The sequence below is a fragment of the Erpetoichthys calabaricus genome, chromosome 11, assembly GCF_900747795.2.
Source record: "Erpetoichthys calabaricus chromosome 11, fErpCal1.3, whole genome shotgun sequence".
Taxonomy (NCBI): domain Eukaryota; kingdom Metazoa; phylum Chordata; class Cladistia; order Polypteriformes; family Polypteridae; genus Erpetoichthys; species Erpetoichthys calabaricus.
The window spans coordinates 63422640-63442315 of NC_041404.2; the positions used below are offsets into that span (position 1 = coordinate 63422640).

The 19676-nt window shown below is 53.8% G+C and overlaps 2 protein-coding genes across 3 annotated transcripts in view; both read left to right on the forward strand.

Moving 5' to 3' along the window:
• LOC114660482 (Kv channel-interacting protein 1-like) overlaps nucleotides 1–5481 on the forward strand; it is a 62146-nt gene extending 56665 nt beyond the window's left edge. For both annotated transcript variants that reach the window (XM_051933961.1, XM_051933959.1), the window contains exons 2-8: nucleotides 1513–1637; nucleotides 1777–1846; nucleotides 1921–1991; nucleotides 3420–3527; nucleotides 3606–3710; nucleotides 3798–3860; nucleotides 3958–5481. In XM_051933961.1, coding sequence (XP_051789921.1) covers nucleotides 1513–1637; nucleotides 1777–1846; nucleotides 1921–1991; nucleotides 3420–3527; nucleotides 3606–3710; nucleotides 3798–3860; nucleotides 3958–4005 — 590 coding nt within the window. In that variant the 3' untranslated portion in view covers nucleotides 4006–5481. The remainder of the gene's footprint in view (nucleotides 1–1512; nucleotides 1638–1776; nucleotides 1847–1920; nucleotides 1992–3419; nucleotides 3528–3605; nucleotides 3711–3797; nucleotides 3861–3957) is intronic.
• An 884-nt stretch (nucleotides 5482–6365) lies between these two features.
• On the forward strand, nucleotides 6366–16874 carry LOC114661315 (kazal-type serine protease inhibitor domain-containing protein 1-like). The gene is made up of 6 exons (XM_051934300.1): nucleotides 6366–6387; nucleotides 8938–9089; nucleotides 9199–9721; nucleotides 11774–11934; nucleotides 12019–12166; nucleotides 16704–16874. Exons 1-6 carry the CDS (start codon nucleotides 6366–6368, stop codon nucleotides 16844–16846), a joined length of 1149 nt encoding a protein of 382 aa, XP_051790260.1. The 3' UTR covers nucleotides 16847–16874.
• The last annotated feature ends 2802 nt before the right edge of the window (nucleotides 16875–19676 follow it).

The following is a 19676-nucleotide window of genomic DNA, read 5'->3' on the forward strand; positions in this document are numbered from 1 at the left end:
GTGCCTCTCCTACACGCAGACAGAGAAGAGCAAACAGAGGCAGCTGAGCGAGGCTGGCAGATGAAGAGCAGGGTGAGGCTGAGGATGAGACCTCAATTAGGGGATGGAGACAAATCAAAAAAATGGAGAAAGTGAAGTGAAACGTGGGGGCACCGAGGTCAACATCCCAATGAGCCGAACAAGGCAGAGTACAAGCAAAAGAGGGTGGGCGTGGCCAAAGGGGGGGCACCTGACCTCTGGACCCGTGTGCTTCATTGGGCCAATCACAGGAACCATCACGGCAACTGAAGAATACTGGTGAAGCCTGAGACTGTGGGCGTGGCCAGAGGTGGCACTGCACCAGTGGGTGGGGCGTTGTGTGGGTGTGGCCTCATCACACTTCTCACTGGGCCCGCCTACTCCAAAGGGCACTTTCTGATCACAGGAGCCATCACTGCCACTGATGAATGCTGTTACATGGCCACTGGATGGAAGAAGCACATTTGCATATTACCCAGCATGCCTCAAATGGCCTGCCTATTAGTCAGATGCCTGGTAAGTGGCTGCCAGGATGCCAGAGACGCTGCTTTGTTCTTTTGCTGTATTATTTCTTTATTGTTTTACATTACCTTGGCGTTGCCACTTGTGCCCATTCAGTCCAAGGGCACCTCCATGTCAGAGATGCACAGCTAGTCACGTAATGATGGAGATGCCATGGCAGTCCCATTGATGAAGGCTGGTGATGAAGACTTGTGTAATAAAGGATAACAAAACAAACTCGTCTTTGAGCACTCATTTTTAGTCAGGGGGCCGCACAGCCATTTGTGTCACTTAGACTCTGCTGAAATGTGGTCCAAAATGGCACCTTCACTTGCTTGCGAGTGTCTCCAAAGGCAATGAGCTCCTGCTGAGCTGGGTGGGTGGAGTTAGGGGCGGGGCCACTGCTCTTCATCTGAGGTGTAAGTGGCTGTGCGGTGCCCTTCTTGGGTGATGTCCATTAGATTGCTGGTCACTCCCAATGGACACCTGTCCTGGTCCTGGACCTGCAGGCTCGGCTTTGTGGCTCTCTCAAGGTCCCCTGTCCTCGATGTCCTCCTTTCGTTGTTGTTTTGCTCATCTCGATGTGCAGTCGTAGGTTCGCACAATTCACTTCCGATGTTGGGTACTTTCTAAAAGCCCCTCACGATTTCTATGCCAGTCTCCATTTTTTTAGTTCGGTTGCCAGGGGCATGGCCTCAGAGGTCCACAGTTGTCACACTTTGGCAGAAGAATAAAAAATGACAAAACAGGGCAGCGGGCCTGTCACTCGAAACCCCCAAGCTGGCAGCCCTGATTTGGTAAGAATGAGCTGCGGGATTGGCCCCCATAACTGGACAGACGGACTCGTGGACCCCCAAATGTGTCCAGTTAAGTGCCACCCCTGGCTGCCCCTTGATTCTTACTTGGGTCGTGTTGTGCCACTCTTTCCTTTAACCCTTTCTCGTGTGACTCAACTGACTAACCTCCCCTCCCATCTCCCTCCTGCCATTACAGATAAGGCCGAGGATGAGCTGGAGATGACGGTGGTCTGTCACCGGCCGGAGGGCTTGGAGCAGCTGGAGGCCCAGACAAAATTCACCAAGCGGGAGCTGCAGATCTTGTACCGTGGATTCAAAAACGTAAACGTGTCACTGTCTGAGCATCACCTCATCGCCATCAGTGTCCCCCTGTGGCCCCTGCCATCCTCCATTGTCCATGTGTGCCCACCTCGCCCGCTGGCACCTCACTGGCTCTTTCTTGTCTTTGATCTCCTGGCAGGAGTGTCCCAGCGGACTGGTCAACGAGGATACCTTCAAGCAGATCTATGCACAGTTCTTTCCACATGGAGGTGAGTGCAGCACTGGAGGGGCTCACTTGTCCCCAGTTTGGGACCACCTGACGGTGTCGCTCTTTGCATTACAGATGCCAGCACGTACGCACATTACCTCTTCAACGCCTTTGACTCAGGCCAGAACGGCTCCGTCAAATTTGAGGTGAGGCCCCCGGCTACGGCACACCGCCGTCCTTGTTACTCTTCACTTGTCTTCAGTGTCCCCTTCTTGTCAACGTTAAAACTCTTCTCTGCCTAACTGGTCTGTGCGTCCCGAGACGGGGGGGACTGAGAGGGCGAGGCGGTCACTTTGAGCCATCGTGCGTGTGTTTGTGTGTGTGTGTGTTTGTGTGGCACACCCGCTCCGTGTTGAACAGCCCCTAGTCTGTGCTGTAAATGTCAAATGACTGGAGCTGAGGGGAGCTGTTGGGACCCCCTGAGCAGGGTTATGGTGCACCAGGCAAGCAGCAGGCATGGATGGAATGCCAGGCCCCCGCATGCCAAGTTCAGCCTGCCTTAAGGGGGCTCTTTCTTGGCTCCTCACAGGGCATGGCAGGATTTGAGGCCCATGCAGTGTTGACCCCTGTGCCACTAACGATCCTTCTGCCAGCTCCTCCTGATCCCTCAAGGAGGGCACGAAGGGTCCAATATCTGCCTCGTGATAATCGGGGGTCCCAGTGCCAGTCTTATTCAGACAGTTACTCAGCGGCAGGGAATGTCCTAAATATCAGCAAACCAAAGCCCCGCCGCGCCGGACCCCCAGATGGCGGTGACACGCATGCGCTTCCCTGATTCCACAGACGCTCGTGTCGAGTTAGCGCTTCTGCGTTTCGGACGTTTCCGTGGTTTGCTTTTCCAGTCGTTTGACTGAATCCAAAATGTCTGAGCCGAGGGCTTTGGGTCCCTCATTTCAGAAGCGTCTGTCCTGCTGATTGACGGTCACGGGGGGGTGGTGGGCTGATTCGCCACTCACTGGCACAGCAGCTCAGGGGTCTTCTTGAGGGTAAAGCAGCTCAAATTAAAGGAGCGCCCCTGAAGAGGAATGGGAATGTCAGCCCCACATACCCCGTTGAAGGCGATTTATAATTTTAAAATGTCAATGAGGGGGTCCCTGAGCCCACAAGGGACCCTGCATTTTGGGACTGGACAGACGGAGGTGCAGTTTCCATTTTCAAAGTTTCTTTTCTTCTCCCGGCTCCCTGATTGGCTCTCCTCTCAGGTCTAATTTGACAATCGCGCCCCGCCTTTATAGTGCCATTCACACACCCTCAGCACAAAATGTGTTGTCATGACAACAAGTCTGTCCCCTCCCTTTGCAATTGGAAAGTAATGTGACGTCCAAATTGGACAGGAAAGAGTTAATGGAGCGCTGTCGGGCGGGGGCGTGGTTAGGGCATACTGGCGTGGTTTACATAGCTATGCAAATGTGAGCAGACAGAGGGTGTGGTTTGGAGATGTGTGGGTGTGGCAGTCAGCGAGGGAGGGGTCTGGATGGACTCCAGAGACCCAGGCCATGCGTTTGTGTCGGTGCTACAGAAGTGGGTGGCAGTGGGCAGAGAGACACTCATTGTACCCATTCCCTGTCACACAGGATTTTGTCATGGCGCTGTCCATCTTGCTGAGGGGCTCCATCAGAGAGAAGCTGAGGTGGACATTCAACCTCTACGATCTCAACAAAGATGGCTACATCAACAAAGAGGTAAAGTCGCCGTTGGGGGTGCCCCCTGAAGAGGTGGCAGGCACATTCAGGCTCACACACTCATGCTGTTGTCCGCAGGAGATGACTGACATCGTCAGGGCCATTTATGACATGATGGGCAAATACACCTACCCGGTACTGAGGGATGAAGCCCCCCGGCAGCATGTGGACGCCTTCTTCCAGGTCAGGAGACGTCCTTCTGGGCAGTGAGATGGCCATTGGGTGGGCACCTGCATCTGACTGCCATCTGTTTCTTCTTCTTTTTCGCAGAAAATGGACAAGAACAAAGATGGAGTGGTCACGTTAGATGAGTTCATCGCGTCCTGTCAGGAAGTGAGTGGTGGCTAACACTGCGGACCCCAAGATGCCCCCCCCTCATCTGTTAGGGCCACCGTGTCACCTCTCTGTCTTCTTCTCTTTCTCTCAACAGGATGACAACATCATGCAGTCTCTTCAGCTGTTTGAGAATGTCATTTAGGGGGGCTTCGCAACGCAGCCTGCCGGCCAGGACCCCAAGTTTAGGGTCTGCACCCCGTCACCCTGAGTGTTCCCATTGTACAGCCCGGGGGAACTTGAGCCGGCTGGAGAGTTGGAGGGATCTGCTCAGCGGATGAGTGCGGAGGTGGAAGAGATCCAGATGGGGGGGTGGGGGGTGCCAACAGGGAGGGTGCCCCTGCACCCCCCCGCCCCCCCCCCTTTGTTCTTATACGCATGCTGTTGTTTTTATTGTGCCAGATGTTGGGCAGCGGTCGGGGGTGAGCTGGAGGGATGCCACAAAGGCTCTCACCCTTCTCTTTTAAGATGTGCCAGGCCTTTCAACTGAGACCTCCACCCATGTCCAGGTTGGCAGCATGGGTGGCCAGGCCACAGGACAGAATACCTTGGCAGCAAACATGCCACCCAAATGCCTGTCCAGCAGTCCATTTTAAGTCCGGCCTACCCAGCTCAAGGTTGCAGGGTGTTGATGCCAATTTTGACCCTGGTCAGGGTGCCAGTCTGTTCCAAACACTAAAGTGTCGATCCAATCTATTTGCATTAGCAGGGCCCCTGTGATGTCACCATCTTTGGAGCCCTGTCCCCCTTGGTCACAAATGGAAGCTTCTTTGCCTGACATTTTTAGGCAGCTTGGGTGAGTCATTGGCTGCCAGTGCAATGCCCAACAAGTGAGTCACGTCACCTAGCGGTGGCTGGCATTGTAGAAATATAAGAGATAAGCCGCCCCTTTGTGACAGACTCACATTTGATGTCACCCAGTCACTGGCCCTCGCGGTGTCACCTCGTGTGAGTCCCTCGCTGCACTTTGGGTCAAGTACACATGCAGAGAAAGGCACTATAAAGCTCCGTGCCCAGGGCTGCCACTGTATTTTTGTCCTCGTTGACGCCTGGCTCAGATGCCCCCGAGGGGGAGTGACCTCAAAAGCCAGGCCCCGCCCACTGCCCAGCTCCCGTGTGATCTGTCGTCGGTTTGTGTCACTTGATTCATTCTGCGTGTTTCGTGGGGTCCCGTCTCTTGTTGCTGTTTAATATGGACGTCCAGCTGGGGCGCGAGCCGTTCGGTGGGCTCGGACCACCCAAACACACAGCGGAGCGGAGGGGGCTGACTGGACTCCGCTCGACCGACTCCGGCGATGTCCGCCTGCTTGTGTCTCTGTGCAAGTCTTGTGTTCTGTCCCAGGAATGAGCCATTCAGCTTCTGTGAACAAACAAAAAAACAAAAACGACTCGAACACTGTGACCCCGAGGACAGGAGAGCGGAGGTGTGGCGCGAGTCGGGCGCAACGTCCAGGAGTCCAAGCCATGACCGTCCACACTGAGCCCACAGAGAATTCAGATGAGTGCCGCCATCGTGTCCCACGCTCATCGCCGCCTCTTGGCATCGATTCGGATCTCTGTATCTCGATTTCTTTTTCCTCTGTACAAAGAGATTTGCTAGTAAACTTTTGACAAAACTCCAGACTTGTGGGCGTCTCCTTCCTGTATGTCGCTGTTGGCGCAGCGCGTGGAGATGGCGCAGCGGGTCAGCGCACCCTGCCCCTCTCTGTCCTCAGGGGGCGCTCTCGCCAGTTCAGGACCACCGCACAGTCCACAATGCCGTCCACAGCTGCGTTATGCTGCCCCCTACAGGACAGTCCCACTTGCTTTCGAGACACGAGGCAATAATAATAAGCGGGCAACGTTTGAATACGATTAAAGACCCTCCTGCCATGTGACTGCCCGGCCGGGGCGGAGCCAAATCAACATACAAACAGCTGGCCCCAGACTGACTGTGGGGCGGGTGGCACATGAATTATATAAGCACCCCATTGTAGTTTGTGCCCAGCATGGGGTGCATTCTTGAACCTCACAGTTCACTGTGTATCCGCAAGCCGCACTATGCTGCCCCCCAAGAGCGCCGCTCCACCAGATCTGTTCGGGGGTCTGACTGGGGATGGTCCCAGTCCTCTGCTCGTCCCTTCATTCATAAGGTACTCGTGAGGCTCAGCAGCCCAGGTGGGCATGGCCTTGTAGTTTCACTGGAGGCCACTGGGTGGCACTCTGGAATTTCAGCACTGGGTTTCTGTAGGGTTAGCAGGGCAGGAGAAGAGGAGGGGCTGGGTGTGGGCGAGTGATGAAACACAAACTGACCCCCGCGTCTCTCAGGCCCCCTTTGCTGTTTGCTCTTCCTCCCTTTCTTTTAGCGTTTAGCTTGTCTTGGTCCAGAATGGCCACTAGTGGGCGCCAGTTGATTTTCACAATGGTAGATATTCACACCTGTTTATGGTCCCGGGATTTCCAGGCAAATCGTTTGGAGGAGAAGTGAATGTGTGGTCAGGGGCTGGGGGCCATGTCATGCCCACGATGGCCCATTATTCTCCAGGAGGTGAGTGCCCACTTGGCACACACCTCTTGAGCTGGCCCCAGTAGCGCAGCCCTGATAGATAAGTGGAAGATGGCACCCCATCATGGTCAACCAGTCACATGAATCAAAGAGAACACAAATATTCTGATGGGCACCAGTGGAGGGCAGCATAACAAAAAAAAGGTAAGTGAATGAAAATGGGCATAGCTCAACAATGACAGGGTGACGTGGCGGAGTGTGGCCCCCTGTCATGTGACTGATGTGAGTGAGTGATGAGGCAGGTGGTGGAGCCAAATCAGCTGGCCCTGGACACTTATGGGGCTGTGGGGGGGGGGGGCGGGGGGGGGGGGCATTACTTTCTCACGTCACCATAAAAGGTAAAGAAGCCTCACAATACAGCATGTGACCTGCAAACTGCATTGGCACAGCCACCAAAGCCAAACATCAAGGAGGGCACCACTCAGCAGCTCCATTGTGCCACTCTCAACAGGTCCAGGTCTTGTGTGCCTGCTGGGGTGGCTGGACCACTCCCCACGTCTTTGTGCCCCCTTGTCCCTCTGACCTTTCATCACCCCCCCATTCTCCCCAGTCCATACTCACTGGCTTGATGACTGGACCACCCTAGAGCTCCTCCTAGTGCCCTACAGTCCCTCATTACTGTCCAGTGAGGTCCTACACTGTCACCCCCTGCTGGTGGGCTTGTATCGCTGCCTCCAATGCCACTGGGGATCCTTTAGCTCTTACTTGAGGATTTTCATTTTAATGGCTGTCTTTCGTTGAATGTGGCATTTAAAAAGCTTCAGCAAATGTCCAAGGGTTGTGTTGTACTGAAGAGGGCATTTCAGGCTACAGCAGCGCTGACCGAACGGCCAAGAAATCGTATGGGTGTACAGTAAAGATGGGCAGGTGGAACACCGAGGGGCTGAAGTCCTAAACGACAGACCACTCGACAGAAATGAGGACAGGCGATGGAAAAACACTGAAGGCCAATAAGGTGGGAAAAGGAGGGCAGTGGTGCCAACAGCCTGGAGGGAGGGGGTTTGGTGGGGCAGGTGGCATGGACGCCATAAAATCCCAACAGCCCAGCAGGGCTCGCAAATCCAAACTCGTGCCCTGACAGAGAAGCTTCATGAGATCTAAAAACTCGCAGATGATGGGCACAGAGATGATGGGCACAGCGATGACGGGCACAGCACCTCCTGACTCTGCTGGTGGCCTCTTCTTTCTTTTTCTTTATTTATTTAGCGTTCACAACTGACAATACCTGATATTGTGACATTAATGTGGCACCACAGTTTTGTCCTTAAATGTGTCCCCGGCCTCACTCTGCTGAGGGATCGCTTGCCGTTATTGTGTTGTGCTCCGAGTTCTGTGACATGAAGGCAGGGTCAAAGCAGAATGGTGTGGGACCACAAGGTGGGCAAGGACCACCAAAGGGTAGCCAGCCCAGAAGAGGCTCACCCAAGGCAGCAAGTCCCCTAACTGCCAGCTGCAGGCTGCGGCCTACGCCAGTCTGACCGCAGGGCGCTTAAATGTTCGAAATTCGGAGAAATTCCCAAAATATGCAGAGGGAACCGTCAACCTGTGGCTGGGAGAGACGAGTCAAAGAGAAACAAGGAATTCATTTAAAATGGCAAAAAGTGAAAAGGAAATCGGATGAACTGATGAAGAGCAAAGCAAAGGAAAAGATGAGAAGAAAACTCGAAATACGAGCACAAGACGGGGGAGGAGCCAACGAAAGGGACGCCAACGGAGCCCCGCCTCCCGAGCCCCGCCCACAGCAGAAAGCAAATAAAACATAAAAAGTAAGCTGCAGATAGGAATAAACAGCCATTGAAATGAAAAAGAGTGACACTTAAGTGGTGACGTGACGTGACATGATGTGACATGATGTGACGCGGCCTCCTCTGTCTCTGCTGCCTTCACAGAAAAGAAAAGGTCAGAAATGAACAAAATGCTATAAGATAATCAGATGGAAAAACACAAGCACAACAGACAAAAAGACCACCAAAGAAGGGAAGACCCTTGAGGCAGGCTGGCATAAAAAAACGTAACCCAAATCCAAATAAAAAATCAAACCAAAAGCTGTAAACAAAGATGGCCAAAAGACCGAAAACACAGAAGAGCTGGAACATCGAAAAGCTGAGCAGAGAGCGAGACCACCGGCCACCGGCGCGGACCTACAAACACCACCACTGGACCGGGGGGCTCTCTGCTTTACCCTGCCAGCGTCCCTTTAAAAGCAGACCTGGTAGGGCGGGTGGGTTGCCTTCTTGCAAATTCCTTCAGAGACCCCCGTCTTGGCCCAGCAGAGGCTCCTCTTCCCTTCCATGTCTGCAGCTCCCCCCGACGCGATCAACAAGTGGGCTTTGCAGAGCCGTTGAGTAAACACAAAGTCCTCCTGGCAGGACGGTGAGGAATGTCTCGTCTTCCTCACACGCCGTCGAAGGTGCCACTGATGAGGAGATGCCCTGATGAAGAGCCTTGCAGAGGTCACGTCACCTCAGAACGAGTAGCATTTCTGCAGAGGCTGATCCGTGCAGCCCCAGCTGCCCTCCGTTTTCCACGCAGAGTGCCAGCTTTCCAAAGCCGGTGCCAAGAGAGGTGTGCCAGGCGGAGCCTGTGGGCAGAAGTGCAGGGAAGAACCATCAGTCGTACTGGCCACTACTCAACTCCAATGCCTCTTCCTCCCCAAACCCGCACTGAGCCGACAGCACCAGGAGGTGGGAGTGAGGGGCGGAGACAAAGGGGGCACCAAATCAGCGGCATATCTGGGCTTCAAAACTGAGAAGCTCTTTATCGTGGGCTGAATCCTCGTCTCGTGAACTGCAGACCCCCAACCAGGGATCAGACTGTGGCACCAAAGCAGTCGGCTACAGGAGGATGGCACCACCACTAAGGCCTTGGGGCTTGCTGGCACTCAGCCACATCGTCCTCTTCATGGCACCTTCTCGATGTGCTCCAGGTTTCTACCATCGCGGCTGGCTGAGGCTCATGAAAGAGGGAAACCTCTGCGGACCCTGCAAGCCCGACCTGTGCCCCCCGACGCCCCCTAGCTGTCCAGCGGGTACGGTGCTCGACGACTGTGGCTGCTGCGAAGAGTGCGCAAACGTGGAGGGGCAGATGTGCGATCCTGATGGATCTCAGAAGTTCTACGGGCGCTGCGGGGAGGGCTTGGAGTGTCGGAGGAAGACCCCCACGCAGTCCGCTGAGCCCCAGTGTGTGTGCAGCTTGAGCCACGTGGTGTGCGGCTCCGACAACCGCACCTACCAGAGTGAATGCCAGCTGCGGGAGGCCACCCACAGAGACGTCTCTGGTCTTCTTCATCTCCAGCGCCAGGGGCCATGTGCAACCGGTAAGGCTGAGACAGGTGCGACCGTCTGTGAAATGGGCCGAGGGCAGTGCCAGCTGGGCAGATGGGTATCGTTCGGGAGACACCAATGGGCTTTTAAATGGGGATGCTGATGGCCGCCATATTTACCACACACCTGCGGCACCCTTAGGCCCCGCCCCTCAACACTGACTGGAAGAAATTAGCATAATTAATAGACAGAGAGAAAGGTAAAGGTGAGAAAAGAGCAAAGACGCGGTCAGTAATAAAGAGAACGAAATAAAGAAGAAGCGAAGAGCGGGGAGGGAGCGCCAGCTCAACCACAGGGCACCGGCGTAGCACCATTAACAACACCATAAGTCTGCTGCCATTTTGTCACCTTCCCACGTTGTTAGGGGCGTGTCCTCAGAGGTTGGGACATCCCGTTAATGACACAACAACCTAAAGCACTTCCTGGTTGTGACTTGCGCCTGTCAGTTTGAGTCTCGTTTGGGTTTGGGGGACAGGACGGTTGACCTCTGATGGTTTCTGACCTTTCAACGTTCGATTGAATCTGAATCCAAGAATCCCAGCGAGAATCAAAGAGCAAAACCAGAAGGGAGTGCCAGGGCAGGCCTGGGGGCGGAGCCACAGCTGCAGAGTCACCTGGACATGCCCCCTAGGGGGCTCAGCAGACGGGACAATGAGGTGACATGGACAAGGGTGATAAATGAAGCAGCAGCGCATTCCTTAATATGACACAGCAGTAAGCTGAGAAAAGGCCAAAGGACACAAAACGACACTTGGGGGACCCCGGGTACCAGTCATGGCTGTGCCCCCACCCAGACACCAACATGCACAAACACGAGGTGCCCAAATTCAACATAAAAAAAAACAATACGGCTGGCAGGGCAAACACAGACGGACCCACCAAGTCCACCAAAGAGTGGCGCACAGAAGACAACCTGCACACTGAGGTGGGTGGTGGTGCAGACCCCCAGTGCAATCCTCCTCCCTAAGACTTGCCTCCCCAATAATAAAGCGGTCAGAGGAGTCAACGAGGAGTGCACCCCACCTTTCGGTGCCCGTGCCAGGGTTGCCTAATCTGCCTTTGTGCCCTCAGTGTTCCTGGTGTACACAGCAGTAAATAGACTCAAGAGTGCAGCCCGGTGGCACGGTGGGCACTGGGGTGCCCTGAGTTTGAATCTCGTGGGTGGGTGTTGCCTGTGCAGCGGCTGCTTGTTCTGCCCGTGTCCCTGTGGACTTTGCTCAGGGGAGTCTGGAGTGGCACCCACATCCTCAAAGCCAATCAAAGGACGGTTTAAACGTAAGGAGGACCCCCAATGGCTGATCAGCTGTTTGCGTGTCTTATTGTTGTGTTGGTGTCTTTGTCCGAGTCGTCCTTTGTTAGTTCACCTCATGTGTGTTGTTGTAGTTCTGCTCCTTGTCGTGTGTGGGTGGAGCCACGCTGAAGTCACCTCCCCCAGTGCCTGCCCTCTCTTAGTTCAGGTCGTTTGGTGTTTTTTCGGTTGGATTTTCTGCTTTGTTGATTGGTTGAGGTTTTCTTTCAGGGACCCCGATGACTGGGCTGTTTTTGGGGACTTTTGCTGGTGACATTTCGCCTCCTGTGTGCTTCGCTTTGCAGTTGGACATTTCTGAGATGAAATTCTTTGCTTTCCCAGTAGATCCAATCCCATGGCTGACCTCGTAGGCTCTCCCTTCACACTTTGAGACTGTCGACCATTTCTGCCATTTTTGGAGTCTGGTCCAATGGAAGCCAGCAGGTGCCCTGGACATCTGGGCAGAGCAGGTGGGATTCTCGCCTGCCCCCCAGCTTGTTTTTGGCTCATTCTGCCTTTTGTGAAATTCCATATCATGGGACACTTTAACATGCAAAGCACACTTGGGGTGCCACCCCCCCACTACTACCCAGACCATACAGTAGGTTAGTCTGAGGCCCGGCAGATCAGCTGACTATCAGGGAGATGTCACAGGCCATGGGTCAAAGGCCACAATCAGCACTTAAGGGACACACTGGCACTTTCAATGGCAAGTCAGCTTGGCACTGTCCTTGCATCTCCATTTTCCTCCACACAGCTCCTCAGATCTCTCGACCACCCAGAGACCTCCAGATGCAGGCAGGAGGTGACGTCACGTTCGGTTGCGAGGTCACAGCCTACCCCGTGGCCCACCTCGACTGGAAGAGGAAGGGGAAAGAGACGTTCCTCCCTGGAGACGATGTGAACGTGTCTGTTCAGGTAGAAGATCAATGATCTTTCTCGATTCCTTCATCACTCGGGGGTCCGGACTTAAGTCTTTGACTTCCTGTGCCCTCCCTGCAGGTCCGTGGGGGTCCTCGCCACCACGGGATTACCAGCTGGCTGCAGATCCACTCCGTCAAGAAGTCCGATGAAGGGGTCTACGTCTGCTACACTCGAAATGCTTACGGCGAGAGCTTTGCGTCAGCAGAGCTGCAAGTCATCGATGGAGGTGAGGACGATGGCATGGGAGTCTTTCTGGGGGGCTGCTAAAGGAGGACCACAAACTGACCTGAAGTCAATGGGCTCAACTCCAGCTCAGGTGACTCTTACCTGGACAGGGTGGCTGGTGTTAGGAGTTTGCGGTTTTGCACCCCAGCGGCTCCTTTTGTAGCTTACAGTGCCAGCCTTGTTTGCTGTCATTAGTTTGGTGGCCCATGTCACAGTGCGGTCACATGGCACCAAAAGCCCCTCTGCACTGCTCAGCCAGCATGACAGCCACTCTGGCTGGTACATTTTTTAAGCTTCCAGTTGTCCATCAGGGTGCCAGACTTTCACAGTAGACTGTGTGGTCACCATCTTGATGGAGGACTTCATGCTGGTGGCTCAATGGGGCGCACAGGGTGGTGAGGAGCCAAAGTGCCAGAGTGGGTGAAACAGAATGAAAGAAGCCTTTGATACAAGGGTGACAGTCACCTGCTGTGTGAGCCTCAAGTCCCTTTAGAAAGCAGCAGAACCTTAGTGGACCACATAAGAAAAATCAGCTCAGCCCCAGGAGAAAAGTGGACACGGGCACCCTGCAAAGTCTCCAAAGGTAATCAGGGGCACCTCTGGTGGTCTCTTAGCCTGGTCCTGAGAAATAAATGCAGTCAGTTATCTCAGGTAGCATCCCAAATGAATACGCAATCAAAAAGCAGTTGGACTCGTACTTCTGACCAGCGTCACATAGGGTGACCCCCCCATTCACTGGTCAGTTCAGTAGGAGGGCACCGAGCAGTTTGCCACCCTGCTACAGAGCGGTGCTGCATCTCCAGCAGTTATGGGACAGGGGAGGAACGCCAAAGAGGCCATTTGGGGGCTAAAGCAGTGCTGTCAGGGGGTCAGTGGTCTCGACATCCACTATGGGTGGGCTACTCCATCAGCTCTTATCAACATAAATACAGAAATCATGAATGTTCAGGTGGGCCTGTGCGATTGGTGGGTTTACGATTCACAGCTGTGCCTGTTCGTGGGTTTGTCTTCGATAATGAAATGGACTGCAAATCCCAGCAGCCCCGGGAGTACGGCATCACAGGGCACCATCTGTAAAAGTGACCCACCAGAGGTGGCAGGCCTGCCATCGCTGGTGTCTTTTGTGTCGATGCTTCACTGCACAATCGGATGACAATCCCACCCTTCGGATTCCGCTTTTCTCCGGATTTGTATTCTTGTCCTGAACCCGCGGGTTCGTGTGACTTTGTCTCAGTTGGATGACATTTGTGTCACAACAACTGCGACTCTTCACATACGCCAGCATCACGGTAGGACAACACCTTACGTTACTCTGTGGGGGGCCGTTTAGGGGGTCCATCTGTGACGCTGGTGGGTGCTTAGCGCCTTGTTGCAGTTCTGTTGTAGTAGAAACCATTGTTGTCATTTATTACCATAACACGTTTATTACCAGACGTTCCATTGTGTAAAAAGTTACGCTTGGCTAAAGACCCTCTGAGCTACACGCAGCCCACGCCACCCCCACCCAACACGTGATTCGCTCATCTCGCGTTTCTCGCTACTTTTATATTTAGTGTAATAAACTTGGAATGTGTATGTGGGCCCAAAACGTATTTGTGGATTTTCACAGTTGTGGGGGTCCTGCGCCCCTAAACCCCACCAATTGCAAAGGGTAACCGGAGGTGAAGTGAATTTTGTTCTATGAAACACCAACTTTTTGATTGTTTTAAGTTCCACTTAATGACGTCTTTGTCAGAAATGAGAACGGGGTGGTCAGGCGCAGCATGGTCAATCCGTCTGCAGGTGGCGCCCTCTGTGGCCGCACAGAAGAGGGAAGACCGTGAAGAGTGCGCCTCGTCCAATCAGGTGGGGGCACAGCACACATATGTGACTGACGCGTCACCCACAAGATGCCAAACGTCCCAGGATGTGTGCAGTTTGATTGGCACACTGGAGGTCTGCAGCTGGACGCTACTGGCGATGCTACTTGTGACGGACCACCACAGCTCTACTGGCTGCTGGGAACTGAAGCCCTCTCGGTAGCCCTGCAGGGCTGCTCTTCTCCTCCCACACAGCGAGTTCCTCACATCAACACATGCTTCAGGGGTCCCACTGCTTAACATTTAAGTTTTCCCCTACAGAGTTGAGCTGCAGACCTCCACGTCTCTGCCAATCAAATTGTGTTCTTCATCAGTGGAGTTACGTGACCCGCTCGGCCATTGGCATCTTCTCCACCCGCCCGGCCATTGGCGTCTTAAAATGCCCCCACACTGGGGTTTGATTAGGGTTGTGGGAGGAGTTGTCTGAGGATGGTTGAGTGGGCGTGGCCTGTAGGGGGCGTGTCACATAGTCCCTCAGCTCCTGTGATTTCCCACTGTGCAAACCACATGACATAAACGTGCAATCTGATTGGCTGTCCAGGGGGGCTGGAGGTCTGCAGCTGGACCATTCTCGCCATCTCAGTGTGTGTGTGTGACAGAAAACGGACCCTCTGCTTGATGCTTGTATTGTTTGCCGAGTGTGTATCCGTGTTTGATGCCATTTGTCCACTGTCCTACATAAGAACTTCCTCCATGCCACAGTACCAGAGTAAGATTTCAGTGCTCACCCAGTGCCAGGCGGTGGTGGGACCCCCTAATCAGCTGGCAGTGTTTTGTGTTCTCTTTGAAATTCCACACTTTTAAAGTCATATATGGAAACTCACAGGCTGCACTGACTACGCTGCCCCCCAGATGGCACCACTGTCCGTTACTGGTCACTACTGACCACACTCACACCACATCCACGGGGGCTCCTCTGAAAGGCTTGTCCCCCAATGTAGGCCCCTAATCGGATAGGCTGCTGTCACTCCCCCAAAAGTCAGTGAAGCCCTCTTGGACCACCGCCTTTCCACTCTGCCAGCCTTGTGAACCCAGCAATGTCTACAACACCAGCATCTGTTTCACTTTTAGGGGCTTGTCCCAGACCCCCCAGCACAACCCATGTTCCTCCCTTTGGAGCAGGGGGACAAGTGCCTGGAGTCTTCGGCCCCTTCACTGGGTCACACACTTCGTTTTGTGCTCACATCGTTTCTGTTCGTCTTTTTTCTCACCAAGCAACACAAGACCACCCAGAACGTCAAGAAAAAGCCGAAGTCGAGGGATTTGGGCAAAAGTATTCCAAATGACAGCCTGGCATCTCCCACTGAGCCAAGTACCCCGAGGCTTCACTCGGCCTGGGACTTACCGGACGGCTTCACCCACCTGCAGACCCTCTCAAGCCCGGTCGTGATGGATGGCTGCTGCCTGGCCTCTCCAGAGCTGTGAATTTGGGCCACTCAAGGACGGTCACAGAGCTGTCCCCAAGCCACTCCTGTCTTGTTTGAGGTCCAGGGCGCTCTGAGCAGCTCCTCATTTAGGTGGTCTCTGGTCTGCCAGTGCCTGACGCTGCCAGGTGATGATTGGCTCCTGGTCTGCTCCCGAAGTGACGCTCACAGGTGACATTTCAATCTCAGCTTCATCACACCAGAGATTCTTCTTTCCCACAGTCTGAGGGTCCTGCAAGTGGGCTTCCGTGTGTCTTGCACTGAGAGGGGGCCTCTGTCTGGACCATCTGTCACAAAGCCTAGATAATTGCTTGTCCTTCTGGAAGTTTCTGTCATCTCCTCATAGGTTCTCTGGAGTTCAGAGTGACCATCTAACTGAGGGCCTTTGCTCATTCTGGCCACCTCTAGGAAGGTTGTGGTTGTCCCAAAGTTCTTCTGTGTAAAAAGGATGGAGACCATCGTCCCCTTGGGCCCTGTCAATGTGGCTACCCTCCCCAGGTCTCAGTCTCTGAGCTCGGCAGGCCAATTCCTTGGACCTCATGGCCTGGTCTCTGCTCACCTGTGGACCTTCTCTTGACAGGCCATCGACTGAAGTGACCACTGACAGACGTCCAACACCTCAATTTTATCAGTAAAGTGGGACACACCTGAGCCTATGCAAAGTCTCGGACCACCCGTGTCTGTGTGAGATTTCAGGGGTTCATCTTGAATAAATTTGTAAAAATTCCTTAACTCCTACATTTGCTTTGTCATTGGGGGGTGTCGAGTGTTCCTGGAGGAAGGAAAAAATGAACTGAAAAGATTTTAGCAGAAGGTGGCAGCAGAACAAAATGTGACAAAAGCGATGGCATCTGAAGACTTTGTGAAGGCTCAGTAGATCTTCACTCAAGGCCTCCAGAGGAGTTATGGGAACCTACTCTGAATGAAAGAAAACTGCAAAGTCAGAACTTCAAGCAGTCTGCCACCCGCAGGATGCCTGTTATCAGATTCATTTGTGTGCCCGCTTTGCCCTCTCTGCCCTCACCTTGGCTGTCCCAGTCAGTCCCAGAAACCTGGTGACAGAGGTTTGAAGCTGCCCAAGATGGAGGGCCAACACCTTTCCTTCACCCGACAAACCCACATGGACTCTAAGAAGGCATGCGCCATTGGCACAGATGCCAAGCGCAGTAACACCTCCTGCTGGCCAGTCCTCCAGACCTCTGGCTGCTCACTTGACATTCTCTTTATTTACTCAGTGATTTCTTATCTCACGCAGGTCCTTCCCGTCCAGTGATGAAGACCATCATCAGCAGCAGGATCTCCAGCCTCCTCCAGATAGAAGACGATGAAGACTACGATGAAGACACAGAAGGGGGAGATGATGATGGCGACCCCGAGTCAGGGATCGTGTCCCCCTAACTGTGAAGAAGCTGCAGGAATCAGACTGCTTAGAGCCCCCCTGGAGGTCGCACCGAGGTTCCCTCGCAGAGTCCCAATGGCCCACCCTGAGCTTCTCCCCACCTCCGTCTCCTGTTAGTGTTCATCGTCGCTCGCGCCGGCTGTGCCAGTGCGGTCGTTCACCGGCAGATGGCGCCAGAATCACGCGCTTCTTTTACAAAGGGAGACGAGCGTCAGAGCGAATGGCGCAGTCCTGCCGCGCTCAACGCGACAAGAGCGAAGGTGACACGAAGTGACAGGCACCCGCCCCCTCAGTGTCCACACATTTGCTCCTTTACATAACTTACTAGTCCAGTGCAGGGTCGTGTGCGAGGCTAAAATAAGACCGGGACGGGACGCCGGCTCAACGCAGGGCACACACACACACACACACACACACATACGCGGGGCCAGTCTGGGGTGGGAAGGGACACCCAAAATAAATAAAGGGTGCGGACTCCCAAAATCAGGACACAGCACGACCCAGGACCACCGGAGTGATGAGGTGCAGAGGCTAAGCGACCCCCTTCGAGGAGGACATCTTGACGACTCGGCATGGCAGGTCCGGACTCTGTAACGTGTGTGTGTGCGTGTGTGTGCGTGTGTGTGTCCTCGGGTGTTTTGTAAAGCACACTGCAATCTGTGACAGTAAATGGCAGCATATTACACAAGGACTGGTGGTCGCCTCATGTCTCCATATACCTCCAGAAAGCAGAAGAAGGCCTCACGGCGGCCTCACCGGGTGCCCCCTAAGCAAGTCACTCGAGGGGTCTGCTCATCTGTGCTGTCCCGAGCAGAGCCGAAGCCACGGCCAGTTAAGACGGAGAGCGCAGAGCACAATTTGTCATAGTGGGCCCCTCGATGGCCGCAGAGGACCAGCAAAGCCAAATAAATTAGGGGGCCACTACGATGTGGCGAAGGGTGGTGGTCGGGTGCGCTTCTACCCCACCGTTGTCATCAATACGCTGAATACCCGCAGGGGACAGAAGAAGGGCACAAGCCGACCCGAGTCTCTGCTCTGACCAGCTGCTGGGCGCTCAAAGAAAAGCCCTTTATAGCGCCTTAATGCCTCGGCCTTCCAGAATGTCCCAGCGCTCGGGGTCCGAAGCATTCGAGGGGCTCTGGAGACAGAACAGATCGGTCTACTCCGCCTGTGCTCCGTGAATGTCGATAGCGCCTCCTATAGGCCAGTGTGCTGCCACCTGCGCCCGTCTGAGACGACAAAGAACGAGAGAAGCTCCGAGGCCAGCGCTCGCACCGGTGAGCCGAACTGCGCGACAGCAAAGTGTCGCACCGGCGAGGCGGGGGCTGTGTCGAGAAGTGCGCGACCCCTTGGAGTGGAACACGGAACTGTCAGGTGAGAGATGGGGGCGTGCAGTGCACCCGCAGGTGGAAGTGGAATAAATAGAGAGATGTGAAAGGCACTATATAGCAGACACATAGTCAGGAAGACATAGCTAGAAAGGCACTACAGTATATAACAGGTAGGGAGATCGAAAGGCACCACATAGCGCATGCGTAGAGATAGAAAGACAGTACATGATTAATAGCTACAGTATGAAAGGCACTATATAGCAGACAGATAGACATGAAAGACAGACAGACAGATAGTGGCGCGCTGTATAATGGATAGCGACATGTAAAGCCACTGTGTAACAGAGTGGCTCCGGTGAACGGCACTATAAAACAGACACATTGGTACGAAACACATAGACGTGAAGGCCCGGTGACTGCACTCTCAGAGACTGTAAGAGCAGCCGCATCTGAGTGCCGCATCTGAATGTATTTCCCATAGCTACCCCCCCCCCCCCCCTTTAGCCGGTGGTTCCGCCTTTCCTGCTCCCGACTTCTTGCTGACTCTCACAATTAAACTTGTGCCCGCTCGATGAGGACACTCAGACAGGCCGGTCGAGGCGGTGACTTGTCCGGTGTGTTGCCCGGTGTGCCGTTTTTTTACTCCTTTATTGGTTTCTTCTTAACGGAGGTGCCTGCTGATGCCACTCGAGTGCCCTTCTCTGTGGATTTCATTTCTTTTTTTTTTTCTTGTCGCCTGTCACGGCAGCGCGGGGCTGTGACGGATGAGTGCCGGGGGTGTCGGGGGGACTCCAAGCGGATTTGGCCGAGTATTGCGGGACGTGTCGTGTCGTGTCGTGTCCTCGTGGCGCACTAATTGAAAGTTAAGCGGCGGTGATGAATGGCGCTAATGTGGCGCTGGTCACCGACGGCTCACCGGCCATGCAGTCCCGCTAATTGCGCTCAATTAAAGAGTTGAACAATCGGCGATTACGCGTTAATTGCTTTTAGTTTTAATTTCTATGCGTTTAACACAAACCGACTCGTCCCGTTAATGCAGGCGGCTCGTTTTAATGAGTTTCTCTAACCTGCGGGATCGGTGCACAGGCGGCTTTCTTTTTATTATTCGTATTTATTATTTTTTTTCTTTCTTTCTTTCCTTCCTTCGTTCTTTTCTTTTCACACACATTTTAATATCCCCGCTTTGCTTTGCGTTCCGCCGTCGAGTCCTCATTAAGGCGATCAACTGGCATTTCCGCGGCGCCTCGGGGTGGCTTATTCTGCTCAGCACCAATTAATTCTAATTGAACCGAAGCCCGTTTCTCCTTCTCGCCCCCCTCCGTTTATGGGGGTCTGCTGACGCGATTCGCTTGTTTGTTTGTTTTTTTTTTGGTTGTTGTTGTTGTTGTTGCAAATTTTAATTTCGTGCGTTTTCTTCATTTCTGTCTGTGAGCCGAGCGTGAAGCCCGGCGATTAATGAGATGAGAAATTAGCAGGAAAAATATGAAGAGCCATTACC